Source organism: Octopus sinensis, linkage group LG7, assembly GCF_006345805.1.
Source record: "Octopus sinensis linkage group LG7, ASM634580v1, whole genome shotgun sequence".
Classification (NCBI taxonomy): Eukaryota; Metazoa; Mollusca; class Cephalopoda; order Octopoda; family Octopodidae; genus Octopus; species Octopus sinensis.
Window position 1 is genome coordinate 84,874,645 of NC_043003.1, and position 27,946 is coordinate 84,902,590.

General features: G+C 31.9%; 1 protein-coding gene and 1 long non-coding RNA gene across 5 annotated transcripts in view; one reads left to right on the forward strand and one right to left on the reverse strand.

Annotated features, from left to right (window-relative positions):
• Positions 1–27,620, reverse strand: part of LOC115213828 (integumentary mucin C.1-like) — a 34,708-nt gene extending 7,088 nt beyond the window's left edge. The window contains exons 1-9 of one of the 4 annotated variants that reach the window (XM_029782724.1): positions 27,541–27,601; positions 17,735–17,764; positions 13,166–13,186; positions 11,410–11,430; positions 9,654–9,674; positions 7,898–7,918; positions 6,155–6,175; positions 5,231–5,251; positions 2,206–2,235 (exon numbers count right to left, since the gene is read on the reverse strand). In XM_029782724.1, the coding sequence (XP_029638584.1) occupies positions 2,206–2,235; positions 5,231–5,251; positions 6,155–6,175; positions 7,898–7,918; positions 9,654–9,674; positions 11,410–11,430; positions 13,166–13,186; positions 17,735–17,764; positions 27,541–27,586 (232 nt within the window). In that variant the 5' untranslated portion in view covers positions 27,587–27,601. Of the gene's footprint in view, positions 1–2,205; positions 2,236–5,230; positions 5,252–6,154; positions 6,176–7,897; positions 7,919–9,653; positions 9,675–11,409; positions 11,431–13,165; positions 13,187–17,734; positions 17,765–27,540 lie in introns of all 4 variants that reach the window. The other 3 variants (XM_029782725.2, XM_036504867.1, XM_036504866.1) reach the window with 3 other exon arrangements.
• Positions 6,590–20,229, forward strand: LOC118764291. The gene is made up of 3 exons (XR_005000095.1): positions 6,590–6,599; positions 18,556–18,560; positions 20,146–20,229. It is a non-coding gene; the product is annotated as an uncharacterized LOC118764291 (long non-coding RNA).
• Positions 27,621–27,946: the final 326 nt, after the last annotated feature.

Genomic DNA, 27,946 nt, shown 5'->3' on the forward strand with positions numbered 1-27,946 from the left:
AACAAAAACCCCGTAAATGTCCAGTCAATATTTCTAAAATGCAATATGTTACCATGAGGCCATGTACAATACGGATGATATTTAGTTTATCATATATCTAGGCGAAACACATAGAGTTAAAACAGACATGAAAATTGAGAAAGTATTGCTCCTTTCATAATTTTTCGACCTTAAACTATACGAAAGAAATGACACACTGGTTCACCGTAAACGTAACTACCGTGTCAACTCATGCCATTATCATATGATGAATAATTCCTCAAAATATATGACAATCCTATTCAAGGAGGAGACAGCATGAGAACGATAGAAATTTCTGATATCTCGCAATCGATCTGCATAACATATGATGAATATTAAGACGTCCATTCGATACACAAAATATATTTAACTTGTAGTATAAATTCAATTCATCGATAGAAAGCATGTAACTTAACACAGCTGAAGACTGTGCGTATAATGTTCCTATCATAATGTTTTGTATGACTGGATTGTAAGAATGACACTTCACACTGTTCATTCATAAACACATTTCACCAAGTCCAGACATCAGCAAAAACTGTCACTAACGGCTGATACATCCATCTTCATAAGTGATTTTGGAGGTATACCTAACTAATTCTCTTAAATTGTATTTTTGTAGTTTCAACGGAAACGTTTCGAGAAAAGCAACCAAAACTATTCTTCTAAATATGATTGTAAAATCCGTTTGATAATTCTTCCTACTATATACACAAGGTCTGAAATTTCGGGGTTAGGGGCTAATCGATTACATCGGCCCCAGTGCGTAACTGGTACTTATTTCATCGATCCTGAAATGGATGAAATGTAATGTCGACCTTGGCGAAATTAGAGCTCAGGACGTAAGAAACACCGCTAAATATTTTCCCTGGCGTTCTAACGATTCTGCCAGCCGCCGCTTAAAATTCGCTTAATAATAATATTTATGTCTATATAAAACATCATTACCATAATCTGCTTTATAATAAATAGTATAATTGATATTAGATGTTTTATAGTTTGAAATAGATTTTTTCACAATCAAGTAAATATATACTACATTTTTAGACATCTATATTAATATTAAAGACCTTATGTTCAGCTGTTAAAAAATTCATTCCACCAACTAAATCCTTTCTAATATAGTTACAAGGCCTGAAATCACTTACTTTATAGAGTTCAAATGATAAGATATATAGATCAGGGATTTTGTGGTTTAAAGTAGTAGAAAGGTCTGGAGCCCCACAAAATCCCTGATCTGTAGAACTTATCCATTCAATAGGTCCCCATGTACGGAAAATAGTTGTATAGAATATTGGATGAGACCACAGGTTAACTGCAAGTTTAGGAATATAGTATATGGCTTACGATATACTGAAGGACGGTGCAGAAACAAGACAACTACTTACATTGAAGAGACAGCATGTAGTATAGATGAGCGGGAGCTCAAAGAAGAGAAAAGCTCATCAGTGCTCTATCAAAATGCTCAAGCAGACCATAGAAGTTCGGTTAATAACATAGAGGTTAAGGTTTATTATCATTATTGGCTTTCTATTCCATTCGTTATACTATCTACTTCCAAAACTGAGACAGTATATCCATGTCAATAATAAATATTTATTTGAGGCAATGTTTGTGATGCATGTCATTTTCTATACCTCGAAGTATTCTCAAAGTTCAATCACTGGTTTACGATAAATTATACATCAATGTTCTGACCAATGCAACATGTAACATTCTTTAAAGTAACTTTCAGACATGTATCAATATATAGCAATATACATCAAAACATATTGGTTGACAGCATTTCATATTTACATTCTTAAACATAAATAGTTTCGTATTTTTATAATAGTTCGTATTGAAACTATGAATTGCTTCAAATATGGGCACAGACACAGCAATTTTGTGGGATACCTGTTCAATCATTTACATGTAACCAAATAGTTGAGTACGACTTTATTTTACCGCCTGCGACAGGAGGTAATGCAATGATAATCTCAGCAGCATTTCAACGCATACCGAAGGGAACCAAATGACGAGGAATCTTATACCTCTTAGGAATCTTATACGAGGAATCTTATACCTCTTAGGAATCTTATACATTTTAAAGATTCTGCCTCAGGAAATTATGAATAAAAACACGAATATAATAATTACAAAATTGTTTGAGTATTAACGTAATTATATATAAGCATCCGTTACCTTTTTCAGTTGTAGTAGGATTGGTTGGGCCTAGAAATATATAAAGTACATATTATTATACAACGAAAATCTGATTACAATGTCATTTTCCATAATAGATACTATGGATACACAACATACCATTTTTATGTTTCCTCTAATAATAATTTCAATGGCATGCACACCGAATATATTATTAGCATTTAATATACAATAAATATTGCTACTTTTGTTTATTACATATTTCGGATTATATGAAAGACACGACATCCAGTTTTAGCGTGAATTTATCAAAGTTATTTACCTTATACTACAAGGTAGATCGGTATAAGGATACACCAGTACCACTAACTGACGGTTTACGTTATGCAGGATACTCATTGCATGACTTTATCAGATATATATCGGGATTCATTGCCATCTTCTTTGCTATTCATCATACAAAGGGTCTTAATAAACGAAGATTATAGCACTGAGATATAAAGAATGCTATTGGTATGCACAGTTTTGATGTTGTCACAGAAGGTTATGATTTGTTCAACTATTTCATATTTCCCAAACTGATGTATAACTAACTATATCCTTTAAATTATAAAGCAATATAGTAAAACTAGGTTTTCTAAATGTAATTTTAAAAACACGTAAGTTTCAATACTATTTTTAAATTCGTAACAATATCTAAACTTACATGCGTGTAATTTTCTAACTGCTTAAAATTCATGCGTTGAAACATTACAGTTTTCATTATAATCTCCTCTCTTGAAAACTATTTTATTGGTGATTACGGTAAGAGTTTTGATTCAATATATCGTTCATAAACGGGATTAGATTACATTACAATTTTCATTATAATCTCCTCTCTTGAAAAATATTTTATTGGTGATTACGGTAAGAGTTTTGATTCAATATATCGTTCATAAACGGGATTAGATTTCTTCAAAGACTTTCCGGAACATTCTATATTTTACGCTATTCATATGAACGTAAATACTTTATCATCAAAATTTCAATCAATCGTTTACTTGAAACTTTTTCGTTCTTACACAATTTCATTTCAAGTTTTGATAAATTATCATAAATCTATTTTCATTATTGGCTTTCTATTCCATTCATTATAATAACCACTTCCGAAACTGAGACATCATATCCAGGTCAGTAATAAATATTTCTTAGAGACAATGTCCGTGAAGCACGTAATCGTCTGTTCCACGTAAATTTCCCAAAAGTTAAAACACTGATTTACAATAAGTTATACTTCAGTGTTTTAACAAAGCAACAGGTAACAGTCTTTAAAGTATGTTACAAATATGTATCAATATATAGGGAATTACAACAAATTATTTTATAATATTTACAAAATATCAGAACATAAATATTTTCGTATTTTAATAATAGTTCGTAATGGACACATGAAGTGTTTCAAATATGAGCAGAGGTCGTGCTATTTTGTCGGAGACAAATTAAATCGATTACATTACATATGTTTTTATCAGATATTTCTAGATATTCATTTCCATATTGTGTGCTATTTATCATACAAAAGTTATTAATAATCCAACATTAGAGCACCCAGATATAAAGAATGGTTTGATTCATAGCGATCATGTTGTCACTGAATGATACATTATTTCAACTGTTTCATATTCCTCCAAGCCAAGCATAACTATATCTATTTCTTTTACATTATGAAACTATATACTAAAACTATGTTTGCTAACTGTAATTTATAAACACTTAAGTTTCAATACTCTTTCAAAATGTGCGACGATATCTACAATCTACACGTATATGCGTGCAACTTTCTAATTACTTAAAATTCATAATTTCTAACATTGTGATATTCATTAATATCACATCTCTTGAAAATGATATCATTGAGGATTTTTATATTTCATGTAATTCATATAATCACAGCATTTCAACGCATACCGAAGGGAACCAAATGACGAGCTGCTTAGGAATCTTATACCTATTAAACATTCTGTCATGTTTTTACATCAGGAAATTATGAATAAAAAGATGAATATTTCAATTATAAAACTTTTTGAGTGTTAACGTAATTATATATAAGAATCCCTTAGCTGTTGAACTTGCTGAAGGATTGATTGCAGCTAGAAATATATAAAATACATATTATTATACAAAGAATATCTGATGACAATATCATTTTCCGTAATAGATATTATGGATACACAACATATCTGTTTTATGTTTCCTCTAATAATAACATCAATAGCTCTCGATAAAATATACCTTTCACAAACTCCATCAGATTTTTTCACTCAGAATGTTCCTGGAAATGTCTATATTTCATGTCATTCATATAATCGTAAATACTGCATCATTTTCAGAATCCTTTTTACATCCTACACATTTTCATTTCCTGCTCGGCTTAATTGACTAAACTCTATTATTATTTCTGGCTTTCTCTTCTGTTCATTATACTAACTACATTCGAAACCGAGACATCATATCCATGTCAGAAGCAAATATTTATTAGAGGTAATATTTGTAATGCATGTCATCTTTTGTTCTACATAGTTTTACCAAAGTTCAAACATTCATATACAATGCCTCATTTTTCAGTGTTTCACCAAAGCAACAGGTAAAGTAAATTACAGATATGTATCAATATATAGCAACATACATCAATACTTATTGTTTAACATAATTTTATAATATTTACAACGTTTCAAAACATAAATATTTTCGTATCTTTATAATAGTTCGTAACGAAAATATGAAGTGCTTCAAATATGGGCAGAGGTCGTGCAACTTTGTGGGTGATCAATTCAATCTTTTACATTAGGCCAAATTGTTGAGCGTGACTATATTTTTCCGTCTGGCACAGGAGCTAATGCATTGATAAACATGCCGGCATTTCAATGCATACCGAAAAGGGACACATGATGGTCAACTCAGCATTTTGGCCACACGTTAAATATTCTGTCAGTTGCTTACCTCAGGAATCTATCAATAAAGCGATGAATATTTTAATTGTAAAATTCATTGAAAATTAACTTATTTATATAAGAGCATCACTTACCTGTAGAATTTGTGTCAGGGGCTGGAAATATTTAAAATACATATTATTATACAAACAAATCTAATTGCAAATTCATATTCCGTAATAAATATTTGGAATATACTATATATCATTTTATGATTACTCTAATAATTTCTGCAATCACTTGCTATCGATTATTTACAAACTAATTTACATAATATAATTGACATGGAGGACTATATATTAAGATGAAAAGATATGTGCTTTCCAATGAAAATCGTTTAATGCATTACCACTACCAACACCAATTGAAATGCACTGACATAACTATGATAAGTCTATTTACCTCACCGTAAATATCGAAGAAAGGAACACGGCATATAATATACGCATTTCATATCAAATACATATTATTCGTTTTGTTAATTACAAATTTTGAATTATGTGAAAAACACGACCTCCACATTGTTCACAACGTTACCTCAGCTATTTACTTTAGAGACCAAGGAAGGCTTGATATTGGTAAAGTAAATAACAGATATGTATCAATATACAGCAACATACATCAATACTTATTGTTTCATATAATTTTATAATATTTACAACGCTTCAAAACATAAATATTTTCGTATCTTTATAATAGTTCGTAACGAAAATATGAAGTGCTTCAAATATGGGCAGAGGTCGTGCAATTTTGTGGGTGATCAATTCAATCTTTTACATTAGACAAAATTGTTGAGCGTGACTATATTTTTCCGTCTGGCACAGGAGCTAATGCATTGATAAACATGCCGGCATTTCAATGCATACCGAAAAGAGACACATGATGGTCAACTCAGCATTTTGGCCACACGTTAAATATTCTGTCAGTTGCATACCTCAAGAATCTATCAATAAAGCGATGAATATTTTAATTGTAAAATTCATTGAAAATTAACTTATTTATATAATAGAATCACTTACCTGTAGACTTTGTGTCAGGGGCTGGAAATATTTAAAATACATATTATTATACAAACAAATCTAATTGCAAATTCATGTTCCGTAATAAATATTTGGAATATACTATATATCTTTTTATGATTACTCTAATAATTTCTGCAATCGCTTGCTATCGTTTATTTACAAACTACTTTACATAATATAATTGACATGGAGGACTATATATTAAGATGAAAAGATATGTGCTTTCCAATGAAAATCGTTTAATGCATTAGCACTACCAACACCAATGGAAATGCAATGACATAACTATGATAAGTCTATTTACCTCACCTTAAACATCGAGGAAAGGAACATGGCATATAATATTGGCATTTCATATCAAACTAATATTATTCGTTTTGTTAATTACAAATTTGAATTATGTGAAAAACACGACCTCCACATTGTTCACAACGGTACCTCAGTTATTTACTTTAGAGACCAAGGAAGGCTTGATATTGGAATATAGAGTAACAATAACAGTTTACTTTATACAAAATTACAATGTAATGCTTTTATCAGATATTTCTAGATATCCATTACCATTTTGTGTGCTATTTATCATACAAAAGTTATTAATAATCCAAAATTAGAGCACCCAGATATAAAGAATGGTCTGATTCATAGCGTGCACGTTGATACAATACTTCAACTGTTTCATTTTCGTCCAAGCGAAGCATTACTATAACTATTTCTTTTACATTATGAAACTATATACTAAATCTATGTTTGCTAACTGTTATTTATAAACACTTAAATTTTAATACAATTTCAAAATGTACGACGATATGCACAATCTACACGTATGTGCGTGCAATTTTCTAATTACTTAATATTCATACTTTCTAACATTGTAATTTTCATTAATTTCACATCACCTAAAAATGATATCATTGATGATTATGGTAAGAGCTCTCTATAAAATATATCTTTCACAAACTCGATCAGATTTCATCACTCAAAATGTTTCTGGAAATTTCTATATTTCATGTCATTCATATAACCGTAAATACTGCATCATTTTTTGAATCCTTTTTACATCCTACACATTTTCAGTTCCTGCTCAGATTAATTGACTAAACTCTATTATTATTTCTGGCATTATCTTCTGCTCATTATGCTAACCACATTCGAAACTACGACATCATTTCCATGTCAGCAGCAAATATTTAATAGAGGTAATATTTGTAATGCATGTCATCTTTTGTTCCATAAAGTTTTACCAAAGTTCAAACATTCTTACACAATAATTTATACTTCAGTGTTTCACCAATGCAACAGGTAAAGTAAGTTACAGATATGTATCAATATACAGCAACATACATCAATACTTATTGTTTCACATAATTTTATGATAGTTACAACGTTCCAAAACATAAATATATTCGTATCTTTATAATAGTTCGTAACGAAAATATGAAATGCTTCAAATATGGGCAGAGGTCGTGCAATTTTGTGGGAGATCAATTCAATCTTTTACTTTAGGCCAAATTGTTGAGCATGACTATAGTATTCTGCCTGGCACAAGAGCTAATGCATTGATAAACTTGCCGGCATTTCAACGCATACCGAAAAGAGACAGATGATGCTCAACTCAGCATTTTGGCCACACGTTAAATATTCTGTCAGTTGCTTACCTCAAGAATCTATCAATAAAGCGATGAATATTTTAATTGTAAAATTCATTGAAAATTAACTTATTTATATATGAGAATCACTTACCTGTAGTCTTTTTGGTAGGGGCTGAAAATATTTAAAATACGTATTATTATACAAACGAATCTAATTGCAAATTCATATTCCGTAATAAATATTTGGAATATACTATATATCTTTTTATGATTACTCTTATAATTTCTGCAATCTCTTGCTATCGTTTATTTACAAACTAATCTACATAATATAATTGACATGGAGGACTATATATTAAGATGAAAAGATATGTGCTTTCCAATAAAAATCGTTTAATGCATTAGCACTACCAACACCAATTGAAATGCACTGACGTAACTATGATAAGTCTATTTACCTCACCGTAAATATCGAAGAAAGGAACACGGCATATAATATACGCATTTCATATCAAATACATATTATTCGTTTTGTTAATTACATATTTCGAATAATGTGAAAAACACGACTTCCACATTTTGCAGATTGTTATCTCAGTTATTTACGTCAAGACCATGGTAGATCGACATTGCAATATACAGTAACAGTAACATGCAGTTTAATTTATACAGAATTACAATGTAATGCTTTTATCAGATATTTCTAGATATTCATTTCCATATTGTGTGCTATTTATCATAAAAAAGTTATTAATAATCCAACATTAGAGCACCCAGAGATAAAGAATGGTCTGATTCATAGCGTGCACGTTGTCACTGATTGATACAATACTTCAACTGTTTCATTTTCGTTCAAGCGAAGCATAACTATAACTATTTCTTTTACATTATGAAATTATATACTAAATCTATGTTTGCTAACTGTAATTTATAAACACTTAAATTTTAATACAATTTCAAAATGTGCGAAGATATGCACAATCTACACGTATGTGCGTGCAACTTTCTAATTACTTAATATTCATACTTTCTAACATTGTAATTTTCATTAATTTCACATCACCTAAAAATGATATCATTGATGATTACGGTAAGAGCTATCTATAAAATATATCTTTCACAAACTCGATCAGATTTCAGCACTCAAAATGTTTCTGGAAATTTCTATATTTCATGTCATTCATATAACCGTAATTACTGCATCATTTTCTGAATCCTTTTTACATCCTACACATTTTCAGTTCCTGCTCGGATTAATTGACTAAACTCTATTATTATTTCTGGCATTATCTTCTGCTCATTATGCTAACCACATTCGAAACTACGACATCATTTCCATGTCAGCAGCAAATATTTAATAGAGGTAATATTTGTAATGCATGTCATCTTTTGTTCCATAATGTTTTACCAAAGTTCAAGCATTCTTACACAATAATTTATACTTCAGTGTTTCACCAATGCAACAGGTAAAGTAAATTACAGATATGTATCAATATACAGCAACATACATCAATACTTATTGTTTCACATAATTTTATGATATTTACAACGTTTCAAAGCATAAATATATTCGTATCTTTATAATAGTTCGTAACGAAAATATGAAATGCTTCAAATATGGGCAGAGCTCGTGCAATTTTGTGGGAGATCAATTCAATCTTTTACTTTAGGCCAAATTGTTGAGCGTGACTATATTTTTCCGCCTGGCACGTGAGCTAATGCATTGATAAACTTGCCGGCATTTCAACGCATACCGAAAAGAGACAGGTGATGCTCAACTCAGCTTTTTGGTGACACGTTAAATATTCTGTCAGTTGCTTACCTCAAGAATCTATCAATAAAGCGATGAATATTTTAATTGTAAAATTTATTGAAAATTAACTTATTTATATATGAGAATCACTTACCTGTAGTCTTTGTGGTAGGAACTGGAAATATTTAAAATACGTATTATTATACAAACGAATCTGATTGCAAATTCATATTCCGTAATAAATATTTGGAATATACTATATATCTTTTTATGATTACTCTTATAATTTCTGCAATCTCTTGCTATCGTTTATTTACAGACTAATTTACATAATATAATTGACATGGAGGACTATATATTAAGATGAAAAGATATGTGCTTTCCAATGAAAATCGTTTAATGCATTAGCACTACCAACACCAATTGAAATGCACTGACGTAACTATGATAAGTCTATTTACCTCACCGTAAATATCGAAGAAAGGAACACGGCATATAATATACGCATTTCATATCAAATACATATTATTCGTTTTGTTAATTACATATTTCGAATATTGAGAAAAACACGACTTCCACATTTTGCAGATTGTTATCTCAGTTATTTACGTCAAGACCATGGTAGATCGACATTGCAATATACAGTAACAGTAACATGCAGTTTAATTTATACAGAATTACAATGTAATGCTTTTATCAGATATTTCTAGATATTCATTTCCATATTGTCTGCTATTTATCATACAAAAGTTATTAATAATCCAACATTAGAGCACCCAGAGATAAAGAATGGTCTGATTCATAGCGTGCACGTTGTCACTGATTGATACAATACTTCAAATGTTTCATTTTCGTTCAAGCGAAGTATAACTATAACTATTTCTTTTACATTATGAAACTATATACTAAATCTATGTTTGCTAACTGTTATTTATAAACACTTAAACTTCAAAACAATTTGAAAATGTACGACGATATGCACAATCTACACGCATGTGCGTGCAACTTTCTAATTACTTAATATTCATACTTTCTAACATTGTAATTTTCATTAATTTCACATCACCTAAAAATGATATCATTGATGATTACGGTAAGAGCTATCTATAAAATATATCTTTCACAAACTCGATCAGATTTCAGCACTCAAAATGTTTCTGGAAATTTCTATATTTCATGTCATTCATATAACCGTAAATACTGCATCATTTTCTGAATCCTTTTTACATCCTACACATTTTCAGTTCCTGCTCGGATTAATTGACTAAACTCTATTATTATTTCTGTCATTATCTTCCGTTTATTATACTAACCACATTCGAAACTGTGACATCATTTCCATGTCAGCAGCAAATATTTAATAGAGGTAATATTTGTAATGCATGTCATGTTTTCTTCCATAATGTTTTACCAAAGTTCAAACATTCTTACACAATAATTTATACTTCAGTGTTTCACCAATGCAACAGGTAAAGTAAATTACAGATATGTATCAATATACAGCAACATACATCAATACTTATTGTTTCACATAATTTTATGATATTTACAACGTTTCAAAACATAAATATATTCGTATCTTTATAATAGTTCGTAACGAAAATATGAAATGCTTCAAATATGGGCAGAGCTCGTGCAATTTTGTGGGAGATCAATTCAATCTTTTACTTTAGGCCAAATTGTTGAGCGTGACTATATTTTTCCGCCTAGCACGTGAGCTAATGCATTGATAAACTTGCCGGCATTTCAACGCATACCGAAAAGAGACAGGTGATGCTCAACTCAGCTTTTTGGTGACACGTTAAATATTCTGTCAGTTGCTTACCTCAAGAATCTATCAATAAAGAGATGAATATTTTAATTGTAAAATTTATTGAAAATTAATTTATTTATATATGAGAATCACTTACCTGTAGTACTTGTGGTAGGAACTGGAAATATTTAAAATACGTATTATTATACAAACGAATCTGATTGCAAATTCATATTCCGTAATAGATATTTGGAATGTACTATATATCTTTTTATGATTACTCTTATAATTTCTGCAATCTCTTGCTATCGTTTATTTACAGACTAATTTACATAATATAATTGACATGGAGGACTATATATTAAGATGAAAAGATATGTGCTTTCCAATGAAAATCGTTTAATGCATTAGCACTACCAACACCAATTGAAATGCACTGACGTAACTATGATAAGTCTATTTACCTCACCGTAAATATCGAAGAAAGGAACACGGCATATAATATACGCATTTCATATCAAATACATATTATTCGTTTTGTTAATTACATATTTCGAATATTGAGAAAAACACGACTTCCACATTTTGCAGATTGTTATCTCAGTTATTTACGTCAAGACCATGGTAGATCGACATTGCAATATACAGTAACAGTAACATGCAGTTTAATTTATACAGAATTACAATGTAATGCTTTTATCAGATATTTCTAGATATTCATTTCCATATTGTCTGCTATTTATCATACAAAAGTTATTAATAATCCAACATTAGAGCACCCAGAGATAAAGAATGGTCTGATTCATAGCGTGCACGTTGTCACTGATTGATACAATACTTCAAATGTTTCATTTTCGTTCAAGCGAAGTATAACTATAACTATTTCTTTTACATTATGAAACTATATACTAAATCTATGTTTGCTAACTGTTATTTATAAACACTTAAACTTCAAAACAATTTGAAAATGTACGACGATATGCACAATCTACACGCATGTGCGTGCAACTTTCTAATTACTTAATATTCATACTTTCTAACATTGTAATTTTCATTAATTTCACATCACCTAAAAATGATATCATTGATGATTACGGTAAGAGCTATCTATAAAATATATCTTTCACAAACTCGATCAGATTTCATCACTCAAAATGTTTCTGGAAATTTCTATATTTCATGTCATTCATATAACCGTAAATACTGCATCATTTTCTGAATCCTTTTTACATCCTACACATTTTCAGTTCCTGCTCGGATTAATTGACTAAACTCTATTATTATTTCTGTCATTATCTTCCGTTTATTATACTAACCACATTCGAAACTGTGACATCATTTCCATGTCAGCAGCAAATATTTAATAGAGGTAATATTTGTAATGCATGTCATGTTTTCTTCCATAATGTTTTACCAAAGTTCAAACATTCTTACACAATAATTTATACTTCAGTGTTTCACCAATGCAACAGGTAAAGTAAATTACAGATATGTATCAATATACAGCAACATACATCAATACTTATTGTTTCACATAATTTTATGATATTTACAACGTTTCAAAACATAAATATATTCGTATCTTTATAATAGTTCGTAACGAAAATATGAAATGCTTCAAATATGGGCAGAGCTCGTGCAATTTTGTGAGAGATCAATTCAATCTTTTACTTTAGGCCAAATTGTTGAGCGTGACTATATTTTTCCGCCTGGCACGTGAGCTAATGCATTGATAAACTTGCCGGCATTTCAACGCATACCGAAAAGAGACAGGTGATGCTCAACTCAGCTTTTTGGTGACACGTTAAATATTCTGTCAGTTGCTTACCTCAAGAATCTATCAATAAAGCGATGAATATTTTAATTGTAAAATTTATTGAAAATTAATTTATTTATATATGAGAATCACTTACCTGTAGTACTTGTGGTATGAACTGGAAATATTTAAAATACGTATTATTATACAAACGAATCTGATTGCAAATTCATATTCCGTAATAGATATTTGGAATGTACTATATATCTTTTTATGATTACTCTTATAATTTCTGCAATCTCTTGCTATCGTTTATTTACAAACTAATTTACATAATATAATTGACATGGACGACTATGTATTAAGATGAAAAGATATGTGCTTTCCAATGAAAATCGTTTAATGCATTACCACTACCAAAAGCAATTGAAATGCAATGAAATAACTATGATAAGTCTATTTACCTCACCGTAAATATCGAAGAAAGGAACACGGTATATAATATTGGCATTACATATCAAACAAATATTATTCGCTTTGTTAATTACATATTTCGAATTATGTGAAAAACACCACTTCCACATTGTTCAGAATGTTATCTCAGTTATTTACTTTAGAGACCATGGTAGGTCGCTATTGGAATATACTGTAACAGTAACATCCAGTTTACTTTATACAGAAGTACAATGTCATGCTTTTATCAGATATTTCTAGAACTTCATTTCCATCTTGTGTGCTATTTATCATACAAAAGTTATTAATAATCCAACATTAGAGCAGCCAGATATAAAGAATGTTGTGATTCATAGCGTTCATGTTGTCACTGAATGACACATTACTTCAACCGTTTCATATTTCTTCAAGCCAAGCATTACTATAACTATTTCTTTTACATTATGAAACTATATACTAAAACTATGGTTGCAAATTGTAACTTATAAACACTTAAATTTCAATACTATTTCAAAATATACGACGATATGCACAATCTACACGTATGTGCGTGCAACTTTCTAATTACTTAAAATTCATGCTTTCTAACATTGTACTTTTCATTAATATCACCTAAAAATGATATCATTGATGATTAGTTACGAGCTCTCGATAAAACATACCTTTCACAAACTCGATCAGATTTCAACACCGAGAAAGTTTCTGGAAATGTCTATATCTCATGTCATTCATATAACCGCAAATATTGCATCGTTACCTGAATACTTTTTACATCCTACACCTTTTCAGTTCCAGCTCGGCTTAATTGACTAAACTCTATTATTATTTCTGGTTTTCTCTTCTGTTCATTATACTAACCACATTCGAAACTGTGACATTATATTCATGTCAGAAGCAAATATTTATTAGAGGTAATATTTGTAATGCATGTCATCTTTTGTTCCATAAAGTTTTACCAAAGTTCAAATATTGATTTACAATGCCTCATTCTTCAGTGTTTCACCAAAGCAACAGGTAAAGTAAATTACAGATATGTATCAATATATAGCAACATACATCAATACTTATTGTTTCACGTAATTTTATAATATTTACAACGTTTCAAAACATAAATATTTTCGTATCTTTATAATAGTTCGTAACGAAAATATGAAGTGCTTCAAAGAATCTATCAATAAAGCGATGAATATTTTAATTTAAAAATTCTTTGAAAATTAACTTTAATTTAACTTCCAGGAAGTTTGCCAGTGCCTGGAAATATTAAAAATATTTATTATTATATAAACATATCTGATTGCAAATTGATATTCGTAATATAAATTTGGAATATACTATATATCTTTTTATGATTGCTCTAATAATATCTTCAATCGCTTGCTATCCCTTGTTTCCGTACTACTTTATATATTATAATCGACATGGACGATATATATTAAGATGAAAAGATATGTGGTTTCCAATGAAAATCGTTTAATGCATAAGCACTACCAACACCAAACTGGATGAGATTTCTTCACTTAAATCCATACTTTGTAACTTTGTAATTTTCATTATTATCTCCTCTCTTGAAAATAAATTTATTGATGATTACAATAAGTCTTCTTGATGAAATATATCTTTCACATACTGGATGAGATTACTTCACTTACAATCTTTCTGGAAAACTCTATATTTCATGCCATTCGCATGACCGTAAATACTTTATCATCAGCATTTCAATCAATCATTCACCTGAGTATTATTACTCTTTACACAATTTCAGTTCTCGCTCTGCTTAATTATCTAAATCTATTATTATTATTATTGGCTTTCTATTCTATTCGTTACACCGACCAATTCCGAAACTGGGAAATCATGAGGATTCTGATGTCAGTAATAAATATTCATTAGAGACAATATTTGTGATATATGTCATCGTTTCCACATAGTTTTCCCAAAGCTCAAAAAATTGTTTTACAATAATTTATTCTTCAGTGTTTTTACCAAATCAACACGTAACATTTTTTGTAGTTAATTTCATATCTGTATCAATATATAGCAACATACATCAATACTTATTGTTTGACTCCATTTTATAATATTTACAAACATTTCAAAACATAAATATTTTCGTATTTTTATAATAGGTCTTAATGAAAATATGAATTGCTTGAAATATGTGCACAGGTCCAACAATTTTGTGGAAGATACTGTTCAGTCGTTTACATTAGCCCATATATTTAAGTGTAACTTTATTTTACCCCCTGGGACATGAGTTATTGCAATGATAATCTCGGCGGCATACAGAAAAGTGACAGAACACGAACTGCTAAGTATTTTGTTCGACGCGTTCAATATTCCGTCAGGTAGTTACCTCAAGAATTTATCAATTAAACGATGAAGATTTTAATTATAAATTTCTTTGATTATTAACATATTTATATAAGAACATAATTTATCTTTTGCAGAGGTTTTATTAGCAGCAATGCTAGAAATATATAAAATACATATTATCATAGAAAGAAAATATGATAGCAAAGACATATTTGATAACGTATATTATAATATACAATATATCATTTTATGTTTACTATAATAATATTTTCAATGACATGCTATCATTTCATTCAATACGAATTTATATAATATCATTGTCATGGAAGGCTATCTCTCAAGATGAGAAAATATGGAATTCCCAATGAAAATCGTTATAATGAACGAGTGATTTTATAAGCAATATTTCCATGGCAATCTCTTAGGTATGGTAATGTTATTTACGTTATCTTAATTGTGTAGTTTCCTATGAAAATTGTTCTTATGTGCAATTGATTCTATAAGCACTAAGGAATGTATATGATTGTTATTTTATATAGAAGAAATTTTGTTAGTTTTTTTAATTATTTATTTCTGTTTAAATGAAAGTTAGTTTTTTAATTACATATTTCGCATTATAAGAAAACACGACATCCGGTTTTATCATGAAGCTTTCTCAGTAATTTACCATATAAAACAAGACAGATCGGTATTGGGACATACCAGTAACACTAACATCCAGTTTACTTTATACGGAATTATCATTTAATGACTTTATCAGATATATCTCGGAATTCATTGCCAGTTTGGTTACTATTCATCATATAATAGCTATTAATAATGCAACATTAGAGCTCTGACATATAACAATACTGTGAGGCATAGCTTTAATCTTGTCACAGAATGGTATGATTTGTTCAACTGCTCCATATTCTCCAAAACCATGCATAACTATAATTATTTGCTTTTCAATTATAAACCAATATAATAAAACTAGGTTTGCTAAAAGCAATCTATAAACACAAGTTTCAATATTATTTTAATATTTGCGACAATGTGCAAAATCTACACTTACGTGCGTGAAATTTTGTAACTACTTAAATTCATACTTTGTAACTTTGTAATTTTTATTATTATTTACTCTCTTGAAAATAATTTCATTGATGATTACAATAAGAGTTCTTGATGAAATAAATCTTTCACAAACTGGATGAGATTACTTCACTTACAATCTTTCTGGAAAACTCTATATTTCATGCCATTCGCATGACCGTAAATGCTTTATCATCAGCATTTCAATCAATCATTCACCTGAATCTTACTTCTTCCACAATTTTCAGTTCTCCCTCTGCTTAATTACCGTAAATATATTATCATTATCGGGTTTCTGTTCTATTTATTATACTAACCACTTCTGAAACTAAGACAGTATATCCATGCCAGTTATAAATATTTTTTGAAGGCTATGTTTGTGATGCATGTAATCTTCTATAGCTCGAAGTTCAATCATTGATTTACAATAAATTATACATCAATATTTTCCCTAAAGTAACATATAACATTCTTTAAAATAACTTTCAGATATGTATCAATATATAGCAGCATAAATCAATATTTATTGCCTGACAACATTTCATAATATTTACATTTTAAACCATAAATAATTTCGTATTTTATAATAGTTCGTAATGAAACTATAAATTGCTGCAAATATGGTCACAGCAATTTTGTGGGGGATCTACTCCATCGTTTACATGAACTCAGATATTTTAACGTCTACGACAGGAGGTAATGCAATGATAATCTCGGCAGCATTTCAACGCATACCGAAGGGGGAGAGATGACGACCTGCTTAAGAATTTGATAGACCTGTTAAAGATTCTGCCAGGTTGTTAGCCCTAAGAACTATGAATAAAACGATGAATATTATAATTATAAGAATCTTTGAATATTAACATAATTATATATAAGCATTATTTACCGTTTGGAAGTCCATTAGTACTGGTTACGCCTAGAAATATATAAAATACATATTATTATAGAAAGTATATCGGATTGCAAAGTCATTTTTCATAATAGATATTATGAATATACAATATATCCTTTAATGCTTGCTCTAATAACATCTTCAATGGCATGCTTTCCTTTCATCTCGAGATGAGAAAATATCTGGTTTCCAATGAAAATCTTTTTAATGAATTAATGATCCTATCAGCACTATTTCAATGGCAAGGACATAGGTTTTTTAAGGTTATTTACCTTATCTTAAACATCGCAAAAAATACACACGCAATATATTATAGTTATTTAATATAGAATAAATATTATTAGATTTGTAATTACTTAATTTGGATTATATGGAAGACATGACATCAATACCTATTGGTTGGCAATATTTCATAATATTTACATTTTAAAACAAATATTTTCGTATTAGCATAATAGTTCGTAATGAAATTGAGAATTGCTTTAAATATCACAGCCCACCAGACTCAAGACACAAGAAATATTTTCTCAAATTGCTGCAGGATTTTCTTTCTTTCTTTTTTTTAAATATCATTGAGTGAATGACTGCTTCCCACACATTGTGCGACGCTAGATTCATGAGAAATATTTAAACCTTTCACCAAAATCCAATGAGTGTGAGAACACACCTTGCTGCCATGCTCCTGTACTAGAAATAGAAATGCTTGCATTCGTAAACGCCATTCTTAATACCAAAGGATAGACAGTGTTTACAGAGTGCAGTTTTTCTTCCTTTCAGAGACATGATGTCAATGTAAATAATAGATATTATTAAAGACAACGTGTGTAATGTACGTAATTTACTGTTCCACGTAGTTTTCCCTAATTTCAAATATTGATTTATAATAAATTGCACTTCAGTGCTCTAACCAAAACGCCAGTTAACTTTCTTTTAAAGTAATTTTCAGCTAGGTATTAATATATAGCAACATACATTGATACTAATTGTTTGGTATTGCTTAAAATAATTCCGTACAAGGCCAGGAAGAATGAGAGGTAGCGACGTGAGACAGAGTACAGAGAAATAGAGCTCGTTTGAATGGATAATTTTAATGTTGTGAGAGAACGAACATTTTTTTCATTTTCCTGCAAGTTCTTTCTTCACAGATGCCACTGTGCGAATATCCGGTTCCAAATAGTACATTATGTCTTGTAGGAATCATTAGAATATTTTGAGATTTTATATTAGCAAGAGTATGCTATCTTAATCCTCATAATGTTTTAAGGAACACACCTTGCTACTGCGTTTCTGTACAAAGTTTTTTTCCATGGATTCATTCCCTTCCTAACACCATCGGGTATACTAATTCATTTTATCACAATTTTTCTTGGCACCAGTGAAATAGTTTGCCTCGTCTTAGTCATACCTCAAAAGTCCTCGCATCCCTGCATGGTCTTTGCTCGAACTTTGAACATTTCGCAGCTGATACAGATTACACTTTTTACCTGTCACAAGCGCTTTGGAGTTTGTCTCACCTTCTGCAACACGATTCTGGCGTGTGTACTGGGTGCTTTCTCCCGTTGTGTGTGTTTGCTGAAATTGCTGAGCGGAGTGACAATCATGTCATGAAAAACTGCAAAAACTATGGAAAGAAGCCACAAAGCGGGAAGAAGAAAAATCCATAAAAATGTGGGAAAAACAACAAGAGTGAGTCACTAACTATGAAGAAAACCATGGAGACAAATGCATAATGAAAACGAAACCACAACAACACGAAGAAATCGAAAACAAACTTAGACACTAACCCCAGAAGAACCGAACTGAGGTAACGAACCTCTAATTACCCAAGAACATACGCGGAAATGACCCCTGTCTCACCCCAAGTACAGACCAGAAACCTATATTCTACAATGCATAACACTGCAAATAGCCAACACATGAAATATAGAAGACGACTATCAACCCATAAGTCCACACACCATAGATGGATAAATAAAAAGAAAAAAGGGCATGAAAGGCAAATAACATACAGACAACCACCAACCGGTAATAAAAGATGGAAGAGAGAGACAAATAAAATACAGACAGCACGGGTATTATAATAGGAATAATAATCATCATCATAACTCAAGCAACCCACGATTTACGACCAAAATTTCCATATATCCTGAATGGCGAAAAGAGCATGGAGGAAGGGAAGAAAACAAAACTTATAACCAGCGGAATTCATATAAAAGATATGAACCATCCTCCCACTTACATGGAAACCAGAACGCCGAGATCAGAAAACGGAGACATAGTGACAAAATTCCATTTTTAGGGAGGAAATACTAAAATAACACACCGGACCCGATAATACACAAAATTTAAATGAACACACACACAACATATAGACCCGAAGATCATAAATAAATTTGTCAAACGAGAATGAGATGATCCTCCTATTAAAAGGTTTCAAGTTTACCCCGACACCTACACCTAATCTCATAGAACTGGAATCTGATACTGAACACTTCAACCGCCACCTCCGACTTATAGAATTCTTCAACAACAAAGATTTAAATGATGAATAATAGTCAGAAATAAATCCCACTTCATCCGCTACAAGGGAAAGGATAAATATTTAGACTTATATATAGGCACGATTTAAAAATTTCCCCTAAATACCCACAGATGCAAACAAAACCTTCGTGAAGAAGAAAAGGAAGCCTTACAAACACTGAAGAATGACATCTCAGTCATCCTAAAAGAAAAAAACAATAATGAATAAAATCAGGAGACTAATCAATGAATTCCAAGATTCCTTCACAGACAAGGAGAAATATTATATATGCAGCCCTGTAATCAAAGAGAGTAATTTCTACGGATTACCCAAAATCCACAAAAGCTCCGAAATACAAAGTGCCATAAAGAAGAAGAACCAATACGTAAAAATACTAAGGCCTTCTGACCTCAAACTAAGACCAATAGTTGCTGGAAATCAAGCACCAACACAACAACTAAGTCATTTTTTGGATATACTCCTAAAACCTTTGTAGCTTTTAATACCCAATTATGTACATGATGGCATAGATTTCATCCAACACATCCCTTCCACTGTCGCAGAAGGTACTATACTCACAAGTTTTGATGGCACCAATCTCTATACTAATATACCTCACACTTTAGGCCTAGAAGCAATCAAATACCGGGTAGAAGAACACAGAGAACGGATAAATGAACGTTTCAACACTGACTTCATCACCAAGGCCACACACCTAGTACTAGAGGAAAATACCTTTAGATTCGACAATGAAACATATCGACAAAAAAGGGCACGGCCATGGGTACGCGGTTTACGATCTCATATGCAAACTTAGTAATGGGATACTTGGAAGAAAAACTTTATGAGGAAGTAGAAAAAACTTTTGATCAGGAGTACAAGAAATATATTAAAAAGTGGAAACGCTTCCTTGATGATTGCTTCATCTTCTGGGACAAATCGAATGAAGATCTAAATATATTTAACAATATACTGAACACACTTGACCCATTCATCTAATTCACGACAGAATCCATTCGCAATGAACTACCATTCCAGGATATCCATATAAAAATACAGAACTCCACAGTCACAACAAACATATTTTATAAAACACCGACACCAACCAATATTTAAATTTCTACTCTTGCCATAGACGCATCTGTGCTATAATGACTGACACCAAAATACGTGAGATCCGACTCAACGAAATCAAAGGCTTCCCCACAACACAGAAATACCCCTTAGGATTAATTAATGAGGGGATTAAAAAAGCGATGGAACTGAATATCACACATCTACGGATACCTAAGGAAAAAGTTAATGAAAACACGATTCCGTTCATTAACACACACAGTCCTGGAATGACCATCTTCCACAAACTTACCTGTACTCCTACAAAGACCCAAAATGAAAAATCTGATTGAAAAAAAACACCTTACGGAATAGCAGATGCCAACCAAAAAATCTTGAAAAACACCTCACAAGGGCAGAATTCAAATCAGAGAATGAATCTGAATTCTTAGTAAAAGAATGTGGAGTTAGAAGATGTGGAACACGCAACATCAACAACTTCAAATATTTGGAAAGGGGTTCTTACATAAAATTCAAAAGCGGATCCCTTTTCAAAATGCAGACATGAACTGCAAAAGGCAAAACCTCATATACTGCATTACCTGCCCAAACTGCTAAGAAAATTACATTGGTGAAACAAATAATTCCCTCTGCCAACGTGCAAGAATCCACAGGCAACATATCCGACAAGAGGAATTACGCAAGATTCCATTAAGTAAGCATCTGGAAATATGCAGCCTCCAAAAGTTAAACATTTTTCCCTTTTACAAATGTGCACGGGACGATCTGCATTACTGAAAAGCAATGGAACTAGATTTCATCAAAAATTCTCTCCAAAATTGAATGTTTTAAGGTAAAGTCGAGAATTTGAATACTTTATACCAAATGTGGTACATCTCTACAAATGTTCAGATATATGTGTGTAGCATTGGGATGTTTTAGATTTACGTATATATATACATACATTCATATATATATATATATATATATATATATATATACATATATATATATGAATACAAAAATGGGGCATCCAGACAGTTAGATGATACAAAAAGAGACAAGAAAAAACAAGGAGGAGTCATTCCTCAGTCGAGTTCCAGATTATTTTTGCAGTTTCGTCGAGTATAACCAGCCGAAACTGAAAAGATAATCTGGAACTCGACTGACGAAAGAAAACTCCGAATGAACCGTTTTTGTTTTTCTCTTGTCCCTTTTTGTATCATCTAACTGTCTGGGTGTCTTGTTGTCGCCGGTTGCGTTCTTGTCCCATTTTTTTGTATTTTTTATATAGCTATAGCGGCATGCGTACACTTTGGGCTCTCATATATATATATATATATATATATATATATATATATATATGACTTCGTGTGTACCGTTGGCGATTTTTTTCCTCTGTCTTCCCTTCTCTGGATCTTTCCTTCTCCTATGTTTCCGACGAAGAGCTCCGCTCGAAACGTTAAACCCTCCTTCTTTCCTTCTTCCCTGAGCGTCCAATAATACTATATTTGTTCCACGTCCTCGCGTTGTTGTGTGTTTTTTTGTGCTTTCTTGTTTGGATTAACTATATATATATATATATATATGTATGTATGTATTTTTTTAGCATATTTTATTTGTTGATTGATTTTTTAAATTGTTAATTTGCAAATATTATACTAATATTTTTTAATGCAGAACTACATTTCATCAAGAAATTCCCTCCAAAAATGAATGTTTGGAAGGGGTAACAGGACATTTTGTATTCTAAATATAAATTTTATTTGACAAGTTCGAGAATAATGAACAAGCTGTTTTTCCAAAATTCTGACGACTTTTTTCTCAAAACATATATATATATATATAAGCAATAATAAATCTCTGAACGACACGACAATGTGAAGTATATTTGCCATTTAAATATGGCTAACCACTAAGAGAGGATGCTACTGTAGCTTGTAGCCCCAGGAGAACATCTCCAGTTGGCTATACATATATATATATATATATATATATATATATATATATATATATATATATATATATATATATATATATATATATATATATATATGTATATATATATATGAAGCAGATCATACTCAGTCCAACCAGGCACAAAAATGTCCAGGACCTCTGGACAGAACTGACAATGTATGGCCCGGAATTAACTAAAGATAAACTCCGCACAGATGGCGCTCAAACCCTATCAAGCCTAAATTTCTATAAGGCTGACTGGAAGTAAGTTGAAAAACAAATACTCCAGCAAGACTGGACTAAAAGCCTCTCTATGCATGACATAGATGTGAAACTCAATAAATTCATGTCAATTATGCGAGTCATACGCATTAAATATGTCCCTGAGAAGGGAACCAATACACACAAAAACATCATTCCCCGAGACAGGAGAATACACCTGCGGCGGAGAATAAAGATCTCGAATCATTTAAACAAACACCTTAATATTGTGTGACCAGGTTGGATTCCTGTGAACAATATATTTTGAAGCTATGGGTGCAGGAGCTGTACTTAGTTGTTTACAGTCGCTAACCAAGGATCAGTATTAAGGAATGAGAGTCTGTTGTTAGGGTACGCATATATGTATATTATTTATATTATATGAGTGAACGCCACGCATCCATTTCCAAGTAAGTTTTATCTTAATAATCCTGATGCAACATTATTCTATCACTATCTCTATTTCTCTCTCTCTCTCTTCCTCTTTCTATATTCTTTTTATCTTTCCTTTTTTCTCTCTCATCCTTTCTCTAATTCTTCTCCTCCTCCTTCACCTTTCTCTATCTGCCCCTGTCTCTCCCTCACTCTTCCTCCTTGACTCTATCGTTGCTCACGCGTGACCAGCGGCCATCTTTCTTCTCCTAACTCGAATTTCTTTCTTTCTTCTCGTTCAGCTACAGGGATAGCATGAATTTTTGTCTGTCACTTGTCAAAGCTTGTTTCTCCAGCGTTCATCACTTTTCCTCATTATGGCTTAACAGCCCTTACCGTTTGTTTTTACTGTCCTGCTTTTGTTACCAATTTTGACCCTCCGCAAATCCCAAATTTTATTAAATTTGCTTTGCGGGAGCAACTGTTTTGACGAAGACGCATCTTGTCCTAATGCTCGAAATGCGAAGTAGAAAAAGCAGTGAACAACTGATGAAGGGATTGTTCTTTATGTTGCCTGTCTTGTTTTTCTATTTGTTTCTTTCGTTGTTCGCAAAAAAGTTCGTTTTCCATGTTTTTGTTTTTCATATTCTATCTCATGTTGTTTACGTTTTTTTTACGGCTTATGCATGTGTATATATATATATATATAAGTATGTACAGGAGTGGCTGTGTGGTAAGTAGCTTGCTAACCAGCCACATGGTTCCGGGTTCAGTCCCACTGCGTGGCATCTTGGGCAAGTGTCTTCTGCTATAGCCCCGGGCCGACCAATGCCTTGTGAGTGGATTTGGTAGACGGAAACTGAAAGAAGCCTGTCGTATATATGTATATATATATATATATATATATATATATAATGCATGTGTGTGTGTGCTTGTGTGTCTGTTTGTCCCCTTAGCATTGCTTGACAACCGATGCTGGTGTGTTTACGTCCCCGTCACTTAGCGGTTCGGCAAAAAAGACCGATAGAATAAGTACTGGGCTTACAAAGAATAAGTCACGAGGTCGATTTGCTCGACTAAACGCGGTGCTCCAGCATGGCCGCAGTCAAATGACTGAAACAAGTAAAAGAGTAAAAAAAGTAAAGAGTATATGATTAAGCGCCCTGCATCCATTTCCAAGATACTTTGGTGAATGGAGCTAGCTATGTACTGGATGATGATTGGTGATATTCCCCGTTCAGATGTGGTGGGGCAGAATATACAGTGTTCCGAAATTAAGACAACATAAGTTTCAGGCTTCAATAGCTATCTTTAAATGTGATAAGATATGAAAATTATACATCATTATAAAAGCTTCGTGTGTTTTCTTTGTGTTTCAGTCAATATAAATTCACACTTTGGAGTGTATCTGGTTCCGTCGAACTTTGGAGTGTATCTATCTGGCTCGTAAATCGACGTCAAAATCAAGTTAGTTATGGTTTGGGCGACTGTGACAGCCACTGAAAGGTCTTCCTTCGTTTTTTGTGCCATCGTGAGTTAAAATTAACAACTAGCGATTCATTAGTGATATTCTGGAAGCTGAACAGCTTCCATGGGTGAATGTACACTTTCAAGATGCACCTTGGCGCCTCCAATAGGACTCGGCACCATCCCACAGCTTCAAACAGACAAAACAATATTCCGTCGTTCATAGGCAAGGATGTATGGCCCTCAAAAAGCCCCGATCTCAATCCGTTGGATTTTTCTGTCTGGTTCATGCTCGACACTGCGCTAGGAATGGATTTCGATTCTGCAAGAACAGTTGCTTACCATATGTGAACCATTTGCACTTCGATTTAAGGCCGTGATTCGAAACAGAGGTGATCATATCGAATAAATGTGGTATTGTCATAATTGTGTTTCCTTTATGATTGTACTGCAATGCTAGATGCGAAATACAACAATATTTTACTTTGACAAAATTGAAAAAAATTGGTTGCCTTAATTTTGGGTCACCCTATGCTTGTGTATAGTTTGACCCCAAAGTCTCAGGCAGAGAAGCACAGCATCTGTAATGGACTAAGAAGAAAGATATTGAAAGGGTTCCAATCGGCAACGAAAGAACTTTGACAAACAAAAACAAAACCAATGTATCAATGTTTAACCAAATCAATCAAACAATCGATTAGTTTGTTGGATATGCAACCAATTGACTAATAATAAATTGAACTAGTGGAATTGAACCAGTGAGTGTGTTAATAGTATTAGCATAATGACTCTTCCTAGATACAACAATATATACACACATACACACATACACACAAGCACACACACACAGCACACACACACACAAGCACACACACACAAGCACACACACACACAAGCACACACACACACACACACTCTCTCTCTCTCTCTCTCTCTCTCTCTCTCTCACGCACACATATATACGCACACATGCATTCAAACATATATATCAAAACCTGAGAGAAGGTAGGCGTGGCTGGAACAAGGGACACTATGGAGGGTGTAATGGCGCTTCGGCATAGCGAAGCAGTTCCTTAACAACTGTATGTGTAAGCTATGTCATGTTTCTGTGGAAGACATCACGCATGTGATTAGCAGCTGTCCTAAAATGTCATCACGATACTACCTCCCTATGCAGCACGATGTTGTTGCTAAAACAATTTACAATGCCATCCGCAAAAAAGAATGTCCTGAAATAAACTTAGAAAATCCCTCTGTTATGGAATACATTCACAAACAACAACTTAAGGAAAACTGGTGGAATATTCCCATCAAAACTTCTGTCAAATGTAAACATTAACAGGTCAGATATTGTTGTTTGGGTATGTACCGTCATAGAAGTCAGATGCCCTGCAGATATAAATATTTCTCTGAAAATCAAAAGAAAAGAAGATATATATGGACATATATATCATCTAGCTCTATATTCATAATCATACCAATAATAATTGGAGCACTAGGAGAATCTGAATAAACAGGGATTTTCAGAAAGAGAAATCGACCGGCTAATTCGTACATTACAAGTGCAACTTGTGACTGGAAGAGTAAAAATATGCAAGACTTTTCTCAAGTTCCAAATGTGAATTTATCTGTGTTAACTACATCCCAAAGATGGAGTCATGTATCTTTGTTGGAAACCGGCTACCTCCCCAATGGAAGATTTATGATAATTCAGAAATAGAAGAGACAGACATACATACATGCATACATGCATACGTACATACATTCTCAATATGGAAAATACTTAGCACTCAAATGATTTGAATTTACACTCCGAAATTTTTATCAGGGACGGAGTCCACGAAGTAATGGGTGGCTATGAGAGAAATTCAGGTGAGCAGATAAGGATACAATGATGTATGTATGCATGTATTTATGTATGTACGTACATATATAGATACATGTATATGCTAAACTGGTAACACGATCTCTCTTTTTCCATCTCTCTCTCTCCCTATATATATAAATATATGTATGTATGTATGTTATGTATGTATGTATGTATGTATATGTATGTGTGTACATATGTATGTATGTATGTATGTATGTATGTATGTATCCATATCTGTAATAGAAAGTGCTAGTTTAGTGAAATAGTAAAAAAAATAGTATATCACACGATACTCACATGAAACTATGGCCACAACGACGATGAGAAGATATATAGTCTTCATGATGTTTACTTCAGAAAGTCAACGATCACAATAAAGCGGAGACTAATTTTTTTATTATATATATATGTTCAGTGTTATCAAAGTGTTGATATAACTAAGATTATTGCTATTGGTTACGTAAGTTCTTCTGTACGAAATACTTTCCGGGGGATACAGAATTAGTTATAAACAAACAAATAAATAGTGTTTCCACTACTACTACTACTACTACTACTACTACTACTACGACTACTACTACTACGACTACTACTACTACTACTACTACTACTACTACTACTACTAATAATAATAATAATAATAATAATAATAATAATAATAATATTAGTGCTCATGGGAACTGCTCATATCCTGCGCAAAATA